This window comes from Erithacus rubecula (genome assembly GCF_903797595.1).
Source record: "Erithacus rubecula genome assembly, chromosome: 4".
Taxonomy (NCBI): domain Eukaryota; kingdom Metazoa; phylum Chordata; class Aves; order Passeriformes; family Muscicapidae; genus Erithacus; species Erithacus rubecula.
The window spans coordinates 27,927,210-27,948,358 of NC_136686.1; the positions used below are offsets into that span (position 1 = coordinate 27,927,210).

Genomic DNA, 21,149 nt, shown 5'->3' on the forward strand with positions numbered 1-21,149 from the left:
AACAGGAATAGGCTCCAAGTTGCATCAGGCAGGCTTAGACTTGATAACAGGAAATTAGAATGTTTTAAATGGAGGACTGACTGCAATGCTCACAGCAGAGATGCTGACCAGCCCTGTTTCCTTCTGCAATGTTCACTGGATCCCATTTCAGTGCTCCTTGTCCATATTCGATCCTGTTGGGCAACCTCAATCAAACTGGACAGGAATGACACTTGGCCCCTCCTGAATTTCACTGTTTCTCTGGAAGTCAGAGGCTGTCTGGAGGGGGAAAGCTGCTGCCCCTCTAAGTGTTACATACTTCATTGGCTGGCTGCCCAGCTCAGGTGTGCAGGCTTCTTTACCAGAACATGCACAGCTATTGCCTGTACCTTGCAAACACTGGTCTCTAATCCATGAGTGTTCCAACACCTAAGTCATGGCAAGAGGACATCAAAAACTGTGAAAAGCCAGCCTACAGAAGGTCACAGCATACTTAGTAATGGAGTGTTGCTCTTCCCCAACCCTAAAACAGTTTTCCTGCTTTTTTTTCTTTAGCTTATTATTTATGCAGAAATGTTTGTGTGGTTGTTACACACATTCAATATGTTTGGTTTACTGAAAAAGTAAATTCAATAGGTACTTCGAGGGATATGGAAAATTTCAGTTACACAAGATTTTACATAGGACATTGTCATCATTCCAAAAGAAAGCTGTACGTACCTCTCCAAGCTTCTCTAACTTGATATAGGTTTCCATTTTTCCAAATCCAATTTCTGACTGCAATGAAAAGAAATGGCAAATTGATCACTAAAACCAAACACTTAATTTTGCATGATTTAATGAACAAGCCAAACTTTGCTTCAGAAAATTACCTGACAATACTGGACTAACACTGCACAAATCTGGTATTTCGAAAACAAATTAGCACATTATGATTTAAATGCATTCCAGCACCCAAGCCCAGTGCTCAGCCTGCTGGCCTGTCTATTGAGTATCCTGGAGGGATTGAGAGCTGAGTTACACTTAGTCCAAAACCTCACTTTAACCTACCTCTAACTTAAGTCTTCTCCATTCTTCTGATCTGATTACTACGACTGAGGTTGTTACAGCTTAAAGCGCACAAGTCATCTCAAATTAGTCCATCCTTTCTCTAGCTCAGCATAACCATATGCTGCCACTTTTTTCAAAGTAACCTTATTTGTTTGCTATGTTCAAGACCTTAGCTCCAAGTTTCCTCTTCCATTCTGACTTCTCAATGTCTTTTGGACTAAAACTTTAGCAAGAAAATCCCTAAGCATCATTTCTCAGTAAGCTTGTCTCAGCAGTTCACGTCATACCTCTTAACTCCAAACTTTTGTGTATTTTTACTTGTATCTATTTATTCACCTCCTTTTTTTTTGTCACCAATTTAGGTCTTCAATGCAAGCCAGAAGGGTGTGCCTGCATATGTAACACATTTACTTCTGAACACTGTAAGATCATTACTCTTTTCCTGTTCAAATCCACTGCTACTCTCATATAACATGGTTATCTCTTACAATTATTTTCTCCTAAGACCACTGTGAATTACACCAAAGCTTCCTATTGCACCTGCAGTGTAAATAATACTGAAAGTAAACATGTAAACGTGAATTGTTGAAACAATTTACAAAACACATGTAGCCTGTACCCTGTCAAACCCCCAAATATATAGGCTTCATGGGGTTATATGCTTTACTGACAAGTGAACACACGCTGCAACAAAAGAGCCAGGTTTTCTCCCCAGCATCACTCCCTCCTTTCCCTTCCAAACATAGGTCTTCACTGGCTGTTTCCTTCCAAGGAACAATCCTTTGACCCTAAGCTGTCTTCAGCACTTAGATCCACGTCACATGCTGTTTTGCTCCTAAAAATTGGATGGATTTTAAAGTTTTCTACTATTTCACGGTAACACATGGTAGATAAATACTGTTGACTGTATTAAGATTTGACAATATAATACAAAGGGAAGAAAAGTTTGATTAATACTTAGTTTTCAGAACACATGTATGAAAATACATCTGAATTAAGGGTAAGATCTTGTCTGCAAACATATTTGATATATCTAGGGAAAAAAAACAACAGGTGTATAATTACATTAATATAACATTAAGAGCAATTCTGCTTTATTAAACTAGTGTTGGAACTGAAATATTTTAAAACTGTATAAGAAGACCTTAGCATCACACACATTTAGGAGCTTGTCAAAAACAAACTCTTTATCTCAAAATACAAGCCAAGTTGATATCTGCTACCTGTGTAGCACCAGTGAGATTTCAAACATACCACTGATATAGGTGCAATGTTAGCAAAATAAATATTATGTTTCCAAAGTGAATTTTGACCTAGTTAAACAAACATATCTTGAAGTGAGCATGAGACAGTAATAGAATTAAAAGACAGGCTGCTTAGTTTATTGAAGAAACTAAAGAAGAACTCACAGCCATTGGTCTTGCTACCACCAGACAGTTTGGAATTTAAAAGTCTGATTTCTAAGAAATCTCAGTGTTTTTCATTAAGACTCATAAACTTAATATCTGTTTAATTAAAAAAAAATCATACAATATTTCCTACATAGAGAAGACAGGTATTCTTTAACACCTGCTTTACAATGTTTTTAAATTTTTGATCACACCTTGGTTCCTTATCACTTCTATGAAAAAAAATGTTTTAAATTCCTCAAACTAAGACCAGTTTAATTTTTAGTGCAAAATAATTTTTGAACTGTTTCATCTTTTTCTGCAATATGCATTTATCTTGCCTTACACAGAAGCACAATATTTATGGCAATGACTGTGCATACAATACTGCATATGTATACACAAAATGCAGTTACTCTAAAAAAACAATTTTTTTTCTTGTATTTCAAAGAAAAACATCAAACCTAAAGTATAACAAGCCCTCACCTGGTACTTTCTACAGCCTTTTCCCTTTGATTCTTATTAAGTCTTGAAAAGAGACATGCCTTTGAATCAGAGCACAATACTCATCTATTGTAAGTAAAAGTCTGCTAAGCAGGCTTTCAATTACAATTTAAGAACAATGATTCCTTGGGTTTCTTTTTTTGAAAGCTTAGTTTGAAATCACAGCAAATGCATGCCTGCATACCACAGCAGTGCTGGAAGGTTTCATTTTGGACTTTAAAGCCCTTTAAAAATGAAAGCATTTTAAAAGACAAAACAAAACAACCTTGTGACGGGAAGCTGATTCCCGGCACACACCACATTCATTAGAGGGCACTGTTTTTCTGTCAGTCTTCTCAGAGGTAAAGAGCAGAGAACTTCAACTGCTCTCAGGGGTCACCATTAAATGGGCAAGGGAATTCAGATTTACAGGAAAAATTCCCCCACATCCCAAATACTTAACTCCACTGGCAAAGTTCGACTGAAAAGGTATTTTGCCAGCATCTGAAGAGAGGTTTGGAAGTCAGTTCCTCAGTTCTATGCTACAGAAAGAACTAAGTGGTGAATGAGCTATAAAATTCTGGCACAAGTATTTAAGCCTGATAACTTATCATTAACTACAGAGCTTCACTCAAATATTTTATTTTTTAAAAAATATTGTTATTGCAAAAGGTGGCATGTAGCTCTGAGCTTTATTAGTCCAGCACACTAATTTTTTTCTTTCAGGGTAAAAATACTGAAACACTGCTTTGTTATAGGTCTTTATGCATAACGAATAAAATATTTTTACAGTTAATAAACCCACTTCACTATATGTGCTTTCATATTTATTTTTCAGTACATAAGTAATTAAATCAAGAAAACAACAATGTGCACTTCATAAACCTTTTCAGTTTTTCTCTGTGACAGATTTCTCACTAATGAATTTACTCAGGATGTCAGTAACAGTCTAGCAATTCTTTAAGACCTCAACACTAGACAACACTGATAGCTGAAACTATGACTGAAACACAGCAATTTTAAAAAAATAAGACAATAATGTTTGTTTGTTATTATTTCAGGGAAATGCATTGATTTATATGTACAAATATCCAAGTTTTTTAGCACTTATACTCTAGTTACAGTATAGGAATCCTCATTCTGTCACCTCTAAGGAAGAGACGTATATTTTTGGATTTTTGCATTACTTCAAAAAAATAAATGTGAATGTATTCCTTTATTCTTTGAGGAAATTACATGTGCTTTAAAAAAGAAAACAAAAAAACATCCACTATTGCCTCCAAAGCAATTCTGAGAAAGGATTGTTATCAAATACAGAAAGAGCAGTGAGGAGGACCTGCTGTCTTATTACGCTGCTTTAGGGCCTTCCTACTAAATCACGAGGGGACACAGCCCTGACCTAAGACTGTGTGGCCTATTTGCTCAAACAGATCATCCCTGCTCTTAAAAGCAGAAGGATTTAAGTATGTACTTCTGGAGTTGAGTTTAGCCACTGATTTCAATAAGTCAAGACCTTCAATGAGAAATAGTGCAGCACCAAGTTAGCACAGGAAAAATGAAACAAGGTCTGAAGTTCTTCACTGGATTTTGACAAGTACATGCTGCTGATGCTTAGGAATGAAAAGTGCAAGTGGAAATGAACTGAAATACTCTCGTGGAATCCAGGCCTGTGTGAAATGGATTCTGAGGACCTGGGGGCTGGTCACTTACCAGGGATGCTCGCCGAGAGCGCCGGCTCATTGGCTGGTCGAAGGGCGGGCTGTTGATCTGCAGCTTCTCCAGGTAGCCGTCGGGTATCCTGATGTCAGCGGGCAGCGACAAGCGCTTGTTCAAATCCTGCAGCAAGCCATGGTGAAAAGACAAGGGACAAGTTGAATGCAGAATTTCCCAAAACACCTTTTACCATCTGTAGTGTTACTATATAAAAATGAAATATTTATACAATGAAAAATAATCTCTCAGAAATGGTTTTAAAAGCATATTATCTTCTTAAAATACCTTAACTCGCTTATAATAACAGGTTAAAAAACCTGTGCAAACTTATTAATCTGACAAGAGGAATGAAGTATTAAAATGCAAATAACTACACTGTGGATAAATGTATTGAGCTCACTTGAATATTTATAGAGACCTGCAATACCAGAAACTGGGAATTCAGAGACTTGTGGATGCGCTTCTTTTCATATAGCAGTTAATTTAGTATAAGAAGAGATTTCCGTAATTCAAAATGTATCACCTTCTCTTTCTCTTTACCCTAAAAAGCTACTAACTTAGTCCATATTTTCCAGTCTCACAAAATAGAATCACTTCATTATTAGAGCCAACTATTACAAATACTATTACATTCATTTTATTTATAATTCTTTACTAAAGGAGCCTTCAAAAATGAAAATGCCATTACATAAAAGCCATCTCTCTGCATCAGATTCTGCTTTTCCCCAGTAAATTTTTCCAACAACAACATACATTATTTCTAAGACAAGAGGGAAACAAAATCACTTCATCTTTTACCAAGACGGAGGGGTAAAAAATATTTTTTTGGGAGTGACAGCACATTCTTCTTACTGTTTTTATTTTCAGTTTGGCTTTAATCTCAAACATGCCAAGAAAGAAAAACATTAAATATTGTCTTAAAATGCCCAGTCACCATCTCATGAGATAAAAGGACATCACAGCCAGATTCACAAAAAATGGGAAGTAATTTCTGAAACAGTGGGAATAGTTTTACAGTGTAGGTAGTTTATCCAAGTGCAGGAAGTCATGCCCAACATTAAAGTGTACACAATCCACTCCCAGAGATTCTACTCTGAAGTTGAGGACATCTCTGGAAGCACCAGTGTTTTCACACTTTTCTCCAACACGAGAGGTAACTCTGTATTTCTGCTGGTAGAACTGAAATGTAATCAATACTGAACTGAGGGCAGTAAACCCTTCCTGAAAGTGCTTTTTTCTGTCTTACCTATCACCTCCAGCTGGGCATCCTGAGCTAACCCAAATGTTGGCAGCTCCATCCCTGTTCAGTTCCCCTCAGGCTTGACCATGTGCTTCTACTCATGTCTGCAGCAGCTTTGAACTATTTCAGCATGCTAAATCATCAAGAAACTCTCAGGCAAAGTGCAGAGCTTCCTGCCAGCTCTGTGCTCCAAAGAGGTTCAGTGTAAGGTCAGAGCAGCTCACAGCCTGAACGCAGGGCAGGAGAGGCACAGCAGGGCAAGCCTGGGAAGCCAGCAGCCAAATTGGCTTAGGCTGACAAAGAACTGGATCATCAGACTTTTCAAGACTTGAGATCTTGGTGAACAACATGCTAAGCTTTCAGTGATGAGAATGTATTTGAACCATGTATATGCATGACCTGTACACATACCTGGCTGGAGCAAAAGCTAAGCAAAAAAATACCAACTGAAGAGATATACTTTGAAAAACCTGTGTAATTTGGGAATTAGTTGAATCTTAAGACTGAAGTGCTAATATGTATCTCCCTGAATGATTTACATATGCTATTCACTATGGCCACCCAATACAGACAAATTTTTGAGAGAGGCCAGCAAAGCTCTAATTTCTGGCAGCTGATCCTCCTGTTCTCCTTCTGCTTCTCACACCTCCTTAGGTACAGAGCACAAAATCTGTTAGCTTCTGTTTTGCTGACCAACATGAGCTTCTTTGCACAACTGGAAAAAATCAGTGTCTATTTTTTTATCTAGTACAGAATTTTTAAATTGTCTTTAAACAAAAAAGTTTTATTCACAGAATGGTGGCTTTGACCAATACTTTGAAGCTAAATTAAAATAAAATAGAAATATGCCTCCATTCTGGCACACTTTCTAGTTTATTAACTCATTTTCAACTTGTATATTTTAATTTTTTTAAAACATTGGCAATTGTAAAACTACCTGTGTTATTTTTGGGATAGTGGTGGAACCAACAAATTGTAACAGGACCTACAAATATCCCCTAGAGTAAAACAGTATTTGTCTTCTTTTCACCAGGCTCTGCTAATGCCTCTCTCCTACTGAAGATGATTTCAGGTTACGAGAAAAAAATAAAATTTCATCCTATAATTTACTGCATTTTTCAGAAAATTCTGGTAGCTGTTCACAACAGTTAAGCACAAAGGAAGGCATGCCATGATGATTTAAAGAAGGCAGCTTTGACATCTCACTGGAGAGTAAAATCCTGAAACTGCTGGGACAAGACAGGGATGACAAGAAAAGAATCAGTCTCTACCTCATCCTCCTAATGTAATCCCAGATCAACACTGGGTCAATATACTGGCTTTTTGCTTTCTCTCAAGCTCAAGAACAATTTGACAAATACCAAAAAAAAAAAAAAAAAAAAAAAACAAAAAAAAACCAAAAAAAACCCAAAAAACCACAAAAGATCAGTGAGCTGAGTTTTTCAATGTAACTTCCTAAACACAAGATACCACCACTATCCTATGAACTGTGACAAAATAGCTTTTTCCTACTCTTCCCTATTAACTCCAACAGAAACCTGTTCTAGCGCTCTCACTGTCCCATAGTGTTTGTTTAACTTGTGTATTTATAGGGATTTCAACAGAAAATGTTTACAGGGATACTGAAAGTTATGGACCTCAAAGGTCTCAAGAAATACTGACCTGATTGTACCCCAAAGCTCTCTATATTCATGTTCTCTCCCTTCACAGCACTCATGACTGGCACAGCTGAAGTGGTGCTTCAAAGCCACCTCCACAGCCTCCAAGAAGCATTCCCAAGCATACAAAGTTCATGGGTATATAAGAAGAAGGGAGCAAAGGCAGCCTTTAGGCTCCAATTGCAATTTGAAAACTATGTCATTAAGTGTGCACTGTGCCCACCATCAATAAACATGCACCTTTTCACATGGAGGATAAGGGAAACAAAGCAAGCCTAAGATTCTACACAGTTACAAAGAATTCATTACTTTGAAGCCCAGCTACCATAGAAACAAGATGAAAATATTTTAGGCACCGAAAATATGATAATGGAAGTAGATGTAAGTCTATTACAGAATTCCTGGTTTTTTCAATCTCAAAACCTCTGCCTCTGTCATTTTTACAATAGGCCCCATGACTTTATTTCAGATATTCATGTGACATCCTCAGCTCTAAACCAAGACCCTGAGCTGTAAACTTACATTTGGTGCTCCACAGTAAACAGTACAGTTTGAGTCTAAGTACTTACTGCTGCAAAGGCCAAAATCTTTTGGCCTTTCTCTAACCCCCTCCGCCCTCCAAAGAAGTAATTCACTTTTACATAAAATATCAATTCTCATCTCCATCCCCTGCAATGTTTTTCTTTAAAAAAAGCCCTGATCAACATACCACAAGCTGAAGGGAAAAGGAGACATTTTTTTTTAGAATTAGAATACCTGATGTTAGTAACATTTCTTTCCCTACATTTGCAATGAAGCAGACCATACATGACATACATTTTTCTTCCCTCAGGAAAAAAAAGAAAGTAGTATTAAGTGCTGAAAGCCTAAATTTTTGCCATGTTATAAATAAAATAAAACCAGTATCTATTCTCCTTAACTTTCTTGAGCTGAAAAAAGGTTGTTTTCTATGAGAAAACCGTGATGGTTTCATGGAAACTGCAGTAGGTAATTCATAAATTATTCTTCCCACCGATTTACAGTACTATACTTCCAAAACTCATGCTTATTTGGCTATGTTAGAATGTCAACCAAGCCAAGACTTCCTTTTAAAAACCACACATTAAAATTGCTACCTACCAGCCAGAAACCTTCTATAACACCAATATTCGAAAGATCACAGAATTACATATAAGAAGTCTTCTTTGTATTACAATTTTCTTTTACCTAACTCCCTATAATAGACAAAATTGAAGAAAGTAATTTAGACTACAAACCAAAATACCTGAAAGAAGGAAATTATTGTCGTATTTGTCTGCACCACCTTAATTTCTCTCAGTTTTTGCAATTGAAGCAACCACCTCTTGGGAAAAGCAAGCAATTATAATTAAATGCTACATGATAACATGAAAGGGGATTCATTAGACGTGCATGAGAGGAATAAGCACAACATTTCCTAGTGGCTAAATAGAAAAAATGGAAATTAAAATTACATCAATCTGACACAGCTGAAAAAACTGGTTAATTTAACTGAGATAATGATAAAAGAAAAGCAAGAACTACCACACACCTACCAAATTTGAGCCTTATGTGTTCAAGAGCAGGTAGTCTACTGACACTCTGGCAGCCTGGTTATCTGATGGCAGCAGGACACTTGTTCTCCCACTATGGGCTGACCCTGGTGAAGAGTCAAGTGTTGCTACACCTAGTGGAGAGCTCACTCTCTGCTCCCACAAAACATAGAAAAGACTGAAGGATGGTGAGGAGACTTGTGGGAGTAGGTAACAGCAGTTTAACAGGGAAAGCAAAAGCTGCATGCCCTAGCAGAATGGGAAAAGGAACTGATTCACAGCTTCCTATCAGCACACAGGTGTCTCCAACTGCTTCCCAGAGAGCTGGGCTTCAGCATGCACGTGGCTCAAGAAGAGGAAGACAAATGCCACAACCACAGCTGTCCTCCTTCCTCCCTCCTCTCCAGGTTTTATTGCTGACTATTGCTATTCAGATGGCACAGAATAGCCCTTTGGGCAGCTGGGTCAGCTGTCAAGCCCAGGGGAATCAACCTGTTTCCCTGCTGGTGCTGAGCAGCCTTCGTGGTCTGGCGTTGTGTCCCTGATTCATGCAATCCCCATCTCCTCCCTCTGCTGCTCCTGCAGCCATCCCACTGCAATCCTGCTACTGCTGCTGTAACAGCAGCTAAACCTGCTCCTCTAAACCACATGGCTTGCTGCTGTTTTGGTGTGAAGAAAAAACCAAAAAACTTTTTGGTTATTATTTTGCTACAATGCTGTTTAAAGAAGTCACAAGGTAACATGTAAAATTAGTGGCAGGACTGAACTTTCCCTAGGCTCTTTGAGATTGTCAATACTACAGAGTCAAACGTCCTTTTTTAACACTTTTTTGCATCCTTTTATAAATCTTCTAAATTTTTAAAGGTAGTAAATTAGTAGCATGTTATGTTGTTTTATGTATCCTTTTTTAAACATAACAGGTGTGTAAGTGGTGTACACAGACCCTCAACTATGAAAGAGAATCTGGGTACATTTCTTTATAACTCCTAAGAAGCAAAGGTTGACTGGAATGCAAACATTAGCTTTTAGGGGCAACAAAGTACTTCAGGTAAAACAAACAATCGTTTAGAAAATTGAAACTATATTACTTTCTTGTATATAATTTAGGATTTATTTTTCCAAATGAAGTCTCATTTATGAAAAAGCTTTCGTAAATTCACAGCATTTTCTAGTTAATTCTTTTATACTTATCTTTAGGGTCAACTTACAAAAAATCTATCAGTATTCAATAAATGTGGTGCTCTGTATGATCAAATGCCTGTGGTTAACTGTATGTTATTTAATGAGCTACTTTTTGATCCAGTTCCAGATTATACTCTGGAGAACATATTCAGCCATCATTTGATTTGTTAGGGGAACAGGAATGCTTGTGGCATTTTCCTTCTCCTCCAACTTAAAAACACTTTTTCTACCCTCATATGCAATGCAATTCTCAGTTTTACTTTACTACTGGTATTACTGGCAGAGAAATGTACCTATTCTTATCACTTCTCTGAAATGAGTTTCATATTTGTCCTACTAAGCTTCATGGCAGATAAACTTATAAGCACTTGTGACACTAATACCATTTTGTTTTCCATGGAGATAAACTGCCCTAACTTGTGCTTATCTTTATCATCTATTTCTAATGCCAGCTACAGCAAATGTTCTAAGAAGAGCTTCACATTGTCCAGCCTTTTCTTTCATCTGGCTAACATCCAACTGTGTTGCTGTAACTTGATGTGGAAGTTCTGACTACTTACACTTGGGCACAAGAAAAGGAGACTGCAATTCCAACTTAAATTCTGCAAGTTCTGTGAGCTGAGCAATTTGACATTTTATATAAACAAACCTGTGTTCTAAAGGAAAAACAAACAAATAAACAAAATACAACTTTGCCCCCAAACTTGGCCTGCTTTTTGCACATATAAGTAAATCTCAAAAATCCTAACTTTTTTTTTATTTCATTACCTCTGGTCCTCTTCTGGATGGACTAAAATACTATTGCAAACATCAGCTTCTTTACTTGCCACCCATGGTAAATCATTCACAAGACTTCAACACTAGAATTTTGTTACCACATTCTGTTTCTCACCTCTGACAATCAACTTTTTTGCAGCTACCTATCCTTTTCTCATCTCCTATTTCCATAATACAAATTTACCAGCTATTCCCTTTGGCAATCGCCTGACTTGACTCATTTAATACTACACAGTGCCACATTGTGACACTTTTCAGGAAGTTCATTCCTGACCAACAGGTAATTTTCACTCCTCTTCCATCCTGTCAAAAAAAGTAAATTGTTTTACAGAATAAACCTATTTTTATTTGTGAAAAGAACACTTAGTTTTTCTACTTTAAATCAGGTATTACAACAAATAAAACCTTATGGATTTCCCTAACTCATCTTTTTTATTTTTTTTTGGCCAAGTTGAACTACACACTTCAGTTAATTTCACTGAAGTTGACAAAGATGATTCTAACTCAGGATGGACAAGGTTTGAACTCTACACATTAAAACTGCTCTAGAAAGAAGCAACTTGAAACATTCACATTTTTTAGTCTGCCTTCTGTCAACTCAAGTCATTGTGTCTTTGACTTACATAGCACATTTAAACAATAAACACAAATATTTGTGATGAAACAGAAAAAATTGCCCCAGGGAAGGATTGCTGGCGTCTTCCAAGTTCAATTTTAACTACACTTCAAAAAGCAAAACCAAAAACCAGATTACTTTTATTTTAACCTGTAACAAATGTGCCAATTTGCAGAGTGCTCCTTTCTTGCTCAAACAGTAGATGTCTTTTACCTAATGGACTACAAGTGCTGCTAATCTTTGAGTTGACAGGCCATTTCAGACTGCTACCACACTCACAGCTGCCACTGCAGCAAGAAAAGGAAGATTTGTGCCTCTTTTCAGAAAAACTTGAAGGGAAAACCCTGATAAACATCAGCCTCAGTTCACTCTTATGGAATGTTTCATTTTGCAAACATAACAGCTAAGTGTCTCCAAAGGCTGTATTTCATTGCCTGTGGCCAGATGTTCCCATTGCTCCTGGAGGAGAAAGGGCTGGGTGTAAGAAAGTTTGACAACCACCCCTTCCAAACAAAGGAACTAATTATCCACTGATACAAGATTAGGAGCCAAGGGGAGTAGGAAGCTGTCTCTGTCAGTGGATGACAACACTGCCAAGCTGCATCATTATATACCAATCCTTATTGCTTTGGCTATTATGTTTATTGGTGAGTTGCATTTCCAGACCAACCATTGCTCTAGGTATGCACTTACTATATGGCAACAGACAACTTGCTGGTCACCACTCCCTTAAATTTTAGTTTATTTTTGGAGAGTTGATTCTGCTAAATTCCATCCATGAAACTTTGTTACAGTCTCAAAAAGAAAAAAGAATTGTTCATCTAAGTCTACAAACATCAGTCTGATGGCCCAAACAATCCACTATGGATCAAATGAAAATGCTCTTGTGTAAGCATCAGTCTGAATTAGCCTTCTCACCAGCTTTACTGAGCACCAGTGAGACATCTCAGCTGCAACCACAGGCTGTTCACTAGTAAGTCATTGTGCTATTGTTCACTGGAGAATGCTTAATGACATCTAAAATCATAAAACCCTCTAAGCAACACAATTCAACTTCATTACATGCTTACTGTAGAAGCACCTCCAAAACCAACCAAATTTTTACACTATTTTTCCTTGCATATTTTAACTAAGAATGTGTTTTATGTGCTACCTCATGATACACAAAGCAAATGAATTAATTTTAAGACATTAGTTTGTGTCAGTAAGAATTTAAACATTCCAATATACAACTTCTAAGCATGTGCCTACTGTATCATTTTAGTATCAGATACCATGTGGAGTTTTTTTCTGAAGGTTGCCTTATCAAATTTCAGTGCATTTTTGTTAAATGACAGTTAGCACAATTGAAGCCAACTGGATTCTCTACAGAATTATGACATGCAACAAGACTGCTAGAGGCAAAAGTAAATATAAAAAAAAAACCCCAAACCAATCTCAAACCAGAGAATATATTTGTAAAAAACTGTTATTTGATTACAACTCTGTAGACCTTCAAGGTCTTGAAGAAAAACACCAGCAGACACATGCACCAAAAGAAACCTACAGCATCCTTGCAGCATACTATTTTAATACCTTTACAAATTGGCTTCAGTTACTGTAACCAAAATGACTATTTTAAAAGCTGGGATGAGTTATCTATACTGGTCTTCCTTATATGTATATAAAGCCATCATCATTCCCCCACACAACTGATGGGTTTAGCTATAAATTCCATTATGATGCATAAAGTGCCTTTTTTTTTTTGCCCTAGCAGTGTGATTTATGTCTGAATCTTACACTTTTCCTTTATACTTGAATGTTATTGTTACTGTTTTACTGAAAACATTAAATCACAGTTATTGAATTACTAATCTGCTAAATCAAAGAACCTCTTCTTTGTCAGCAGCAATAACGAAAATACAATCTTAAGATCCATATAGAAAGGATGCTAGATCTCACCACAAACTTGTGCTGGTTTTCAGTCAGCCTGCTGAAAGGCAACATGATTTAAGAAAGCATCAATTTTGAGTACTGAAGCAAGAGGCTTTTATAAATTTGGGACAGAATCAACCCTAAATACGGTGGAATTCATTCATCAATTAAATCAAAAGGTTTTCTCCAAATATGTTAAGGGAGTTCCAGGGATTTCATCAAGAGATTGAGTCCACAGGCCATTCCAGACTCAGAAGAAATACCACTGACCACAGACAATGCATGTTCTCTGGCTCCTGCCCAACATAAACACGGTTTGCCAGATTGGATTTTGACATGCCAGGCAAAGACAAGGAGCCAAGTGTAATCAGTGAAATATTGTTATTACAAATTCGAGGGTGAAATCTCTGGTTTGGGACTAGGTGTCACATTTTCCCAGCACATCTACTATCATCAACCAACAAAGCAAGGACTTTACTGCCAGTAGCTGAAAGATGTTATTGCCAATATCTAGAGTAGCTATGGCCCACAAAAATGTGAAATAAATATAAAAAATATAAAAATTAAAAGCATAGAAAATAGCATTGCAAGCAGATTTTATTTACTGTTTTTATTTACTTTAGCACCATGAAAACCTTAGGAAATGTGCTAAGCATCTTAGTAGTATTTGCAACAATTAATGTTTTTAAAGGCACAAAATTAGAATTACAGGCCAAAAACTAAGAATTCTGAACACTTTCTTTTTCAAAATATTTCTAGTGAGAATTTTCATTTCATGGATATGGCTGCTTAGGCTACCAACTAGCTGAAAAAAACCTGCTCTTTCACACATTTAAAAAAAAAACCAAACCCACATGCTGTTATTTTATTTACTTAATCTCTCCCAATAGTTTTAAAGAGAAAGGTTTGAACTGTTCAGCACAAACACAATGTTCACAAACTGCATTCCAGGAGCTTCTATTCACAACCAATGAAACCAAACCAAACCAAATACATGTGTCATAAAATCAGTTTTGAAAAATATGAGAAAGGAGAAATGAAAATCAAATGTGAGATATTAACTTTCCTTTCAGCAAGTACATAAATACACAGGGAACTTGTGACAGATTATACCAGAAACACTTCAAAATTCTTCTGGTTTTTTTAAGTTGTTTTTTTCCTCTGGGGTTTTTTGTTTTGGTTTGGTTTTTGTTTTGTTATTATTTTATTGCTTCAGAAAGCTTATCAGGTAGTAAATTTAGAGAATATGAGGAAGAACATGAAAAATAATAACAATCATAAAAATAACATGTCTGATTTTGTTTGCCTGCTAAATTATCAGCTTTCAAGATATCAGTCTGTAGCATCAGCCTCAATATAAACCCTGCTGAAATTCAGGGTCTGCGACTGTTTGACCCAATGGTAGGTGCTGGGCAGAAACAGAAGCTAATAAAGCAAGCTCTCACTTGCTACTACACCTTTCTGACTTTCAAACATAGATTCTTGTATGTTTCCATCAGTTTCTATAACATAGCAGCAAGAGAAACTACCCGAAAGAAAAAAGGTAGTGTAGGCTATCAGCTTGTAAGAAAAATGAGGCCAAGAGGAAGGAAAAAGAGAAACAGAACACACCTCTGCAGACACATAAACTTGGATCTTTAAAACAGTTCATGTAGTATTAATTACTAATGCTAACAATGCCTGAAGTACCAAAAGCTAAGTCCCTTGAAAAAAGTGGCTAATTAAAAATAAAGTAACTTCTTGAATATGAAAATGGCAAACTTGACCTTCCTGGACAAAAGTGTTCCTGGAGTACAGGGTATGAAACTGCAAGCCATTACTGACTTCTCATCTGATGCATTTCTGTGATTATGAGAGATGTGTTTGATAGATGACTGAACACATCCAATGTGATACTAGACTACCCCTAAATGGAACCTAAAGAAAATACAAGTCATCAAGACACAAAACCAAAAAAGCATATATTCCATCCTTACAGAAAGAACTTTGCCAAGTGCAGTAACTTTTATAAAGGAGCATCTGCAAGTGGAATGCAAGAACTTTAGCACCAGAATGACAAAGGTTCACAAAAGAAGGGCAAAAGAAGTGTTAATTGCTAATAGCAAAGGCAGTTACCCTTTAAAAAGGTCTAGTAAAAGGCATGTTCAATTCATCTGTTATCTAAGCTGAAATTCTTTTTCTTATTGCAGTGTCAGTCTGCCAATCAAATAGATAAAAAGTCCATCACCTTAATCAAAATCATATTTAGAACATGCACTTGGGTTTTTAGAAGGGGGCTTTTGAAATCACCAAGGGTCATGCAAACATGAAAGTGGGTGTTTATAAAAATGGTAACATATTTTCTAGTGTAACCTTGAAAAAAGTTGAGAAAAATGAGACAAGCATGACACTGGAGATAGTACAGTGACCACTGAAAATCAAAAGAAGTCTTGATTATATTCAGCTTCATTTTTTTTTCTTTCTAGTACTGAAATCTTCTGGTAGGTGATCACGTGCTTAGATTCATAGAAGTGACAATCAGAAAAGAAGCCACTGCTTTTGCAGGAGTCAGAGAGAAGCAAATTAGGCAAACCCAGTAAATAGGGCAGAGAGAGGCTTTGTAGCTGTCAAGCACAGAAGAAAGGGGGAAGGAAGAAACCTTGCTCAGAGAAGGCCCCACATAGTAATGCCTGCTTGGTATACAAGGAAGCCTCCTGGATGGCAAGATATCTAGGGCTGAATGCTCAGGTTATCTTGGATAAAGTGGCTTCCTGCTTCCAACACTAAGGCAGAAGAAAATACTGTACTGTCCCTGACCAAAAGCCTACATCAGTACTGCATCCTGTCTGCTGTTCAAGCATTTAAACAATCAAACAGAGGTGAGAGTTTGCATATGAGAATGGGGACCTATGAATCACAATCTAATCTGAAGCCTATGAACAAATTCTTAACACTTTTATCAGCTGAAACATCAATAAATTTTGTGTATATTTCTTAGAAGAAGGTACACTTGCCCAGGTGGACTAACAACATGTTGAGTTACTCAGGCTCGTGTCAAGACCCCATAAGTAGTTACACCCTGATGAAGAGTGAAGCTCACAAAAACTTATTTCTCATCTTCATTCTTATTTTTGGAAGGTGACCATCACAACACACACCTGCCTAAAGCACCAATTCACAGCCTTTGTATTTTCTTCTGTTCATCCACAAGTACTACCCCTGCAGTTAATTCTCCTAGGGGAGAATTATACCCTATAGCAGTGTGGCAGGAGCAGTCTGATCTGGAGCACACTTCTGTCACTAATGTGACAGTCAGATGGATAAGAACTGTTTCTCAGGATAAAGTATCTGGGAAACAGGCTGGTGAACAGTGGGTTATGGCTCTCTGCCAGTTCACATGCTAAGACAGCTAACAGACCCTGGACTTCTGGGAAAGGGAAACAGATGTTTCAATTTGCACAGAATGTTTCTCCTTATTTTTTATCCACCACAGCTCTTAATGATGCACTCACTATTCAGTGCACAGGCACAGGGCCTCCAGTGAACACTTACAGCTTGTAACATGAATTTATATTAATGCATTACTTCTTTATTTACAGTAATGCTTTACTAGTTTTCCAGCAAAATCAAACTGAAAATGCTTTAAGCTACAGTTCCATGATCTGGAGGTGTTTCTCACTGCATGACAAAAGCACCTGCACTTAAAATAGAGATATATGTGCAGACATTCTTAAGCTGTATTGCTGAAAAATTATTCCATCCACTTGAAAAAATTATTCCATCCATCTGTTTCATGTGATAAACAATTTTACTGATTTAGTAAATAATCATTAATATTAGCATGAGTAGAAGACATTTTAATTAAAGCCTAACAGCTGTTTGAAGCCAAGCTCTTCACACAATAGATGCTCACACCTACTGTCAGCATGGTTTCTGTCTGAACAAGTGGAAGGAAGGAGAAAGAAAAAGCAAAAAGCAAAAGCAACTGCTTTACTGATGATTTGTAGCCTGTGGATTACAGGCAGAATAAACTTTATCTAGGCAACACAATGAGACTGGTATTTTCTCTTTGTCTTCTAAGCACATGATAACAAGGAACAATCATTAAAAAACCCCCAATCTCAAACCACAACTGCAGCGTTGTCAAATTCAGAAACAACCACATTATCATCTCCCTGTCATGCTGGCCTAAATTATAACTGATGGGGGAATGGGGGTGGGGGGTGGATATCACAGAATGAAAGCTGGTATTTCCATGGCTGCTACTGTGCATGGAAAGTTTCCACCCCAGCAGACTTTCCACTGCAGAGCAGGATTCTTTATCACTGCACTATCACCACTTCATATTTAAAATGTTTCATATTTAGGTTGCGTTTCAGTATGATGATTTTCTATCTAAAGCAAGATCATTTAAGGTTATGAAATTTCAGCTTTCTATTGCTATGGAGATTCTGCTATAACAAATACATTTTTCATTTCTCTCTCCACTATTTTGTATTTCTCTATATGAAAATTTTAGAAAGATCAAGTTTTATTTCCCAACAGAATCTTTCACATATTCTGCAGCAGAGAATATGTTTTCTCTTTGACAACATTCTATTTATAGCTATTCATTATTTAACTGCAGTGGGGATGAGCACTAAAAATGAGAATATGTATTCTAATGGACAAAATATGTCAGGAATAACAATTTTTTAATTTAAAAATTTTTTTTGCTAATTAGCTCTTTGAGTACAGTATGCATTTTTTTAGCAAGCATTTAATAAAACCTGTTTGGGTTGCTAATTTTCAGAATTTTAGAGGAAGTTCAAGCTCAGCATAAAAAATTTGGTTATATATACATAATTCTTACAAGTAAAAAGGACTGTGTCAAGGTTTCAACTTTACCTGGTTAGCTACCTTCAAAATGAATTAGGACTTCTGTCAATTCAGCAGAAACAACCAAACATACATAACCACGAAACTCTGTTCAAAACCACTATAAATACAGCTAATACTGGTCAAACTAAACACAAGAAAGGACACAGCCATTGTGTGACAGGCACATTCCTCTTAGTGAGGAGGAACAAGGAATATTGCTTTATCTGGTTATCCAATTGTGTGTGTTTAATCAAACACATTCTACAATGGATTTCAGCTGAGACTAATGACTTCAGCAGACTACAGCAAAAGCATTCTGTCACACATGTACCAATTTACTCCAACTTGTGATGTACAGCACACATCTATAACTCATCCCAAATGGCTATAAAGGGAATATGTCCTCAGGCTACCCAATATCTAGAGACAAGAGATCCCCACCAGCCATCAAAATAAAACTGAAATAATATAAACTGACTTCACAACACAGATAGTTTCTTTCTCTTCATATAATCACATTGCTACTACTGTATCAGCCAGCTCCATGGCACAAATCCCACAAGGCATACAGGCATAACTCTTTACAAGAGGAAATACATCTTGCTTTGGTTCCCTCAAAGGTCAAGGAAGCAAGTGATCCCATTCCACAAAGAGCAAAATGAGTAAAACTGGGTCTTCTGTGGACTTGTATCTTGCAACTCAACTCTTAGTGAATATTGTGGTTTTTAACTAGCAGTGAATGTATTAGCAATTGTCTCCCTATGCAGAGCTTTTTTCACAGAAATTAATAGAGAATTAGAATCTGAGATTTCTAGCCATCTGTCAAAACTGACAAAAAATGACCCATGGGATAAACAGAAGGAGGAAAAAACATGCAGACAATGTAATCACTTAAAGCCTTTTCACTTAGGAAATGAGAAAGTTGACTGAAAAGATTCTCATTAAAAGATATTTGAACCAAAACTGTGCAATTGCTGTATTTCCTCCCTCTGGAACACACAAACAGGTACAAGTCTAACCTAATCTACTACTTGTAAAAAGCAAACTTAAGTCCACCAAAAACTCATTCTCAAAATTCGGAACTGGGACTGTCTGCACACATGAGCATGGAATCTTACAGGAAAGTCACTGTACCAATACTATGGTAATTTGAGGGAAACACTATGATTCTCACAGAATCTACATGAATAGATGCCAAAAAACCATTTGTTTTCTCATTGACTGAGCAAATCAATGAACAAGCAAGGCTAGTTCCAACAGTCAGATGCAAGCATTTGGAATTTGGAGGAAAGTGAAAAAATTAGCATTCCATAAACAAAAACCGAAAAGCTTCACAAAGCCTCTTAAATATTAGAATTGTTTTAAAATTAAAGATGCAAATTAAAAGATGCTTTTATTTGAAAAAAACCCCAAAACCTGAAAAATTACACAGGAATTTCCTGACCTTTACTATTCCTGAGTTCTTTAGTAATTTATTTTGGAGTTCTTGAATTCCAATACCAAAGAGAATCCTTCAATCGTTTTAGCCCTCTCTGGAAGACTTGATAGATTTCCATTTCAGTTTGTTAATTTCATTATGAATCATTAGTTTCTTTGATTCTTTCCTGTTCTAAATATGCATTTCAAAATGGAGAAGAAACAGACAATGAACAAAAAGGAAATAATCCTTTTAAATAATTTCCTTGACTTTTAGTTTCTCCAGCATACATTCTGATAAGCAGGTTTCCACAATGACTTTTTTCCCTAATTTAGGTATCCTGCACAAGCCAATAAACCTACCTTTGTTCTCTCAAGTAAACTTCAGCAAGCAAAGCTGGGAGAACAAAGCTCTTAGATCAAATAACAAAGAAATTTAGGAATTTGAATACAAAACCTCCCAGGTGCAAGAAACTATCTAAATAATTAATACAGCTAATTCACATATTTTTGAAATCGTATCTGCACTATACGCTTGGAGTCTTGGAATTCCAAGCATTACAGAATGCCTCACAAATAAAAAATTTTTGGCATGTACACCCTTCTGTAACTTATCCAAACCAGTTTCCCAATACAGTATTTGATAGCAGGCCTTGAATGAAGATTCAAAATCCCACAGCTATACTCATTGTCATGTATACCATAAAGCAGCAACTACAAAATTCTACATGCTTCTGTAACAAAGACATTGTAACTGCACCTTTTATGCACTCTAGAAAAAGGGAAGTGTTCTGTTTTAGTTCACCAAGGGAAATGACAACAAAGCAAGCACAAGGGTGGCTAGTATTCATAATGAGACTCATAAATAAAGGAAATTATGTGCACAGTTATTCATAAGGTACTTTTCCTCCTTTTGTTTATCATCCTGTAAAGTTCCGTTCATGAAAAAAAAACAGGAAGAGAGGAAAAGGCTGAAGCAGTCAGGACCATTGCTGCTGCTGTAGCATTAGTTTTGCAAAGATTAGAAAACAGTGTTAAGCAAAAAATGTCTAAACCATATATCTTCTTGAATACATTCAGTGGCTTGCACACAATGCAACAGAAAGCTATTCAAATGCTACACTTAAGAAATTCCTCCCAAAAATTCAAGTTTCAAAATGTATTCAGATTTTCAATATTAACAGCTAAAAAACAGTGCAAGGTAACCACCATTCTGTGTGACAAATGGAGGCAAGTTTAAATAGCATTAAAACAATGCTCTCTGCATTAAATATATGGCAGAATGGTTGGTTACAGTTAATTGCGAAGACAACCAGTTACAACAAACAATTAAAGCAACCCTCA

General features: G+C 36.6%; 1 protein-coding gene across 4 annotated transcripts in view; it reads right to left on the reverse strand.

Moving 5' to 3' along the window:
- CDK17 (cyclin dependent kinase 17) overlaps positions 1–21,149 on the reverse strand; it is a 90,821-nt gene that overhangs the window by 14,981 nt on the left and 54,691 nt on the right. For all 4 annotated transcript variants that reach the window (XR_013773956.1, XM_079303543.1, XM_079303541.1 and 1 more), the window contains 2 exons: positions 4,611–4,736; positions 700–756 (listed from right to left, as the gene is read on the reverse strand). Coding sequence is in view for 3 of the 4 variants with exons in the window: in XM_079303543.1 (XP_079159669.1) it covers positions 700–756; positions 4,611–4,736 (183 nt within the window). In the remaining variant the exon portion in view is untranslated. The remainder of the gene's footprint in view (positions 1–699; positions 757–4,610; positions 4,737–21,149) is intronic.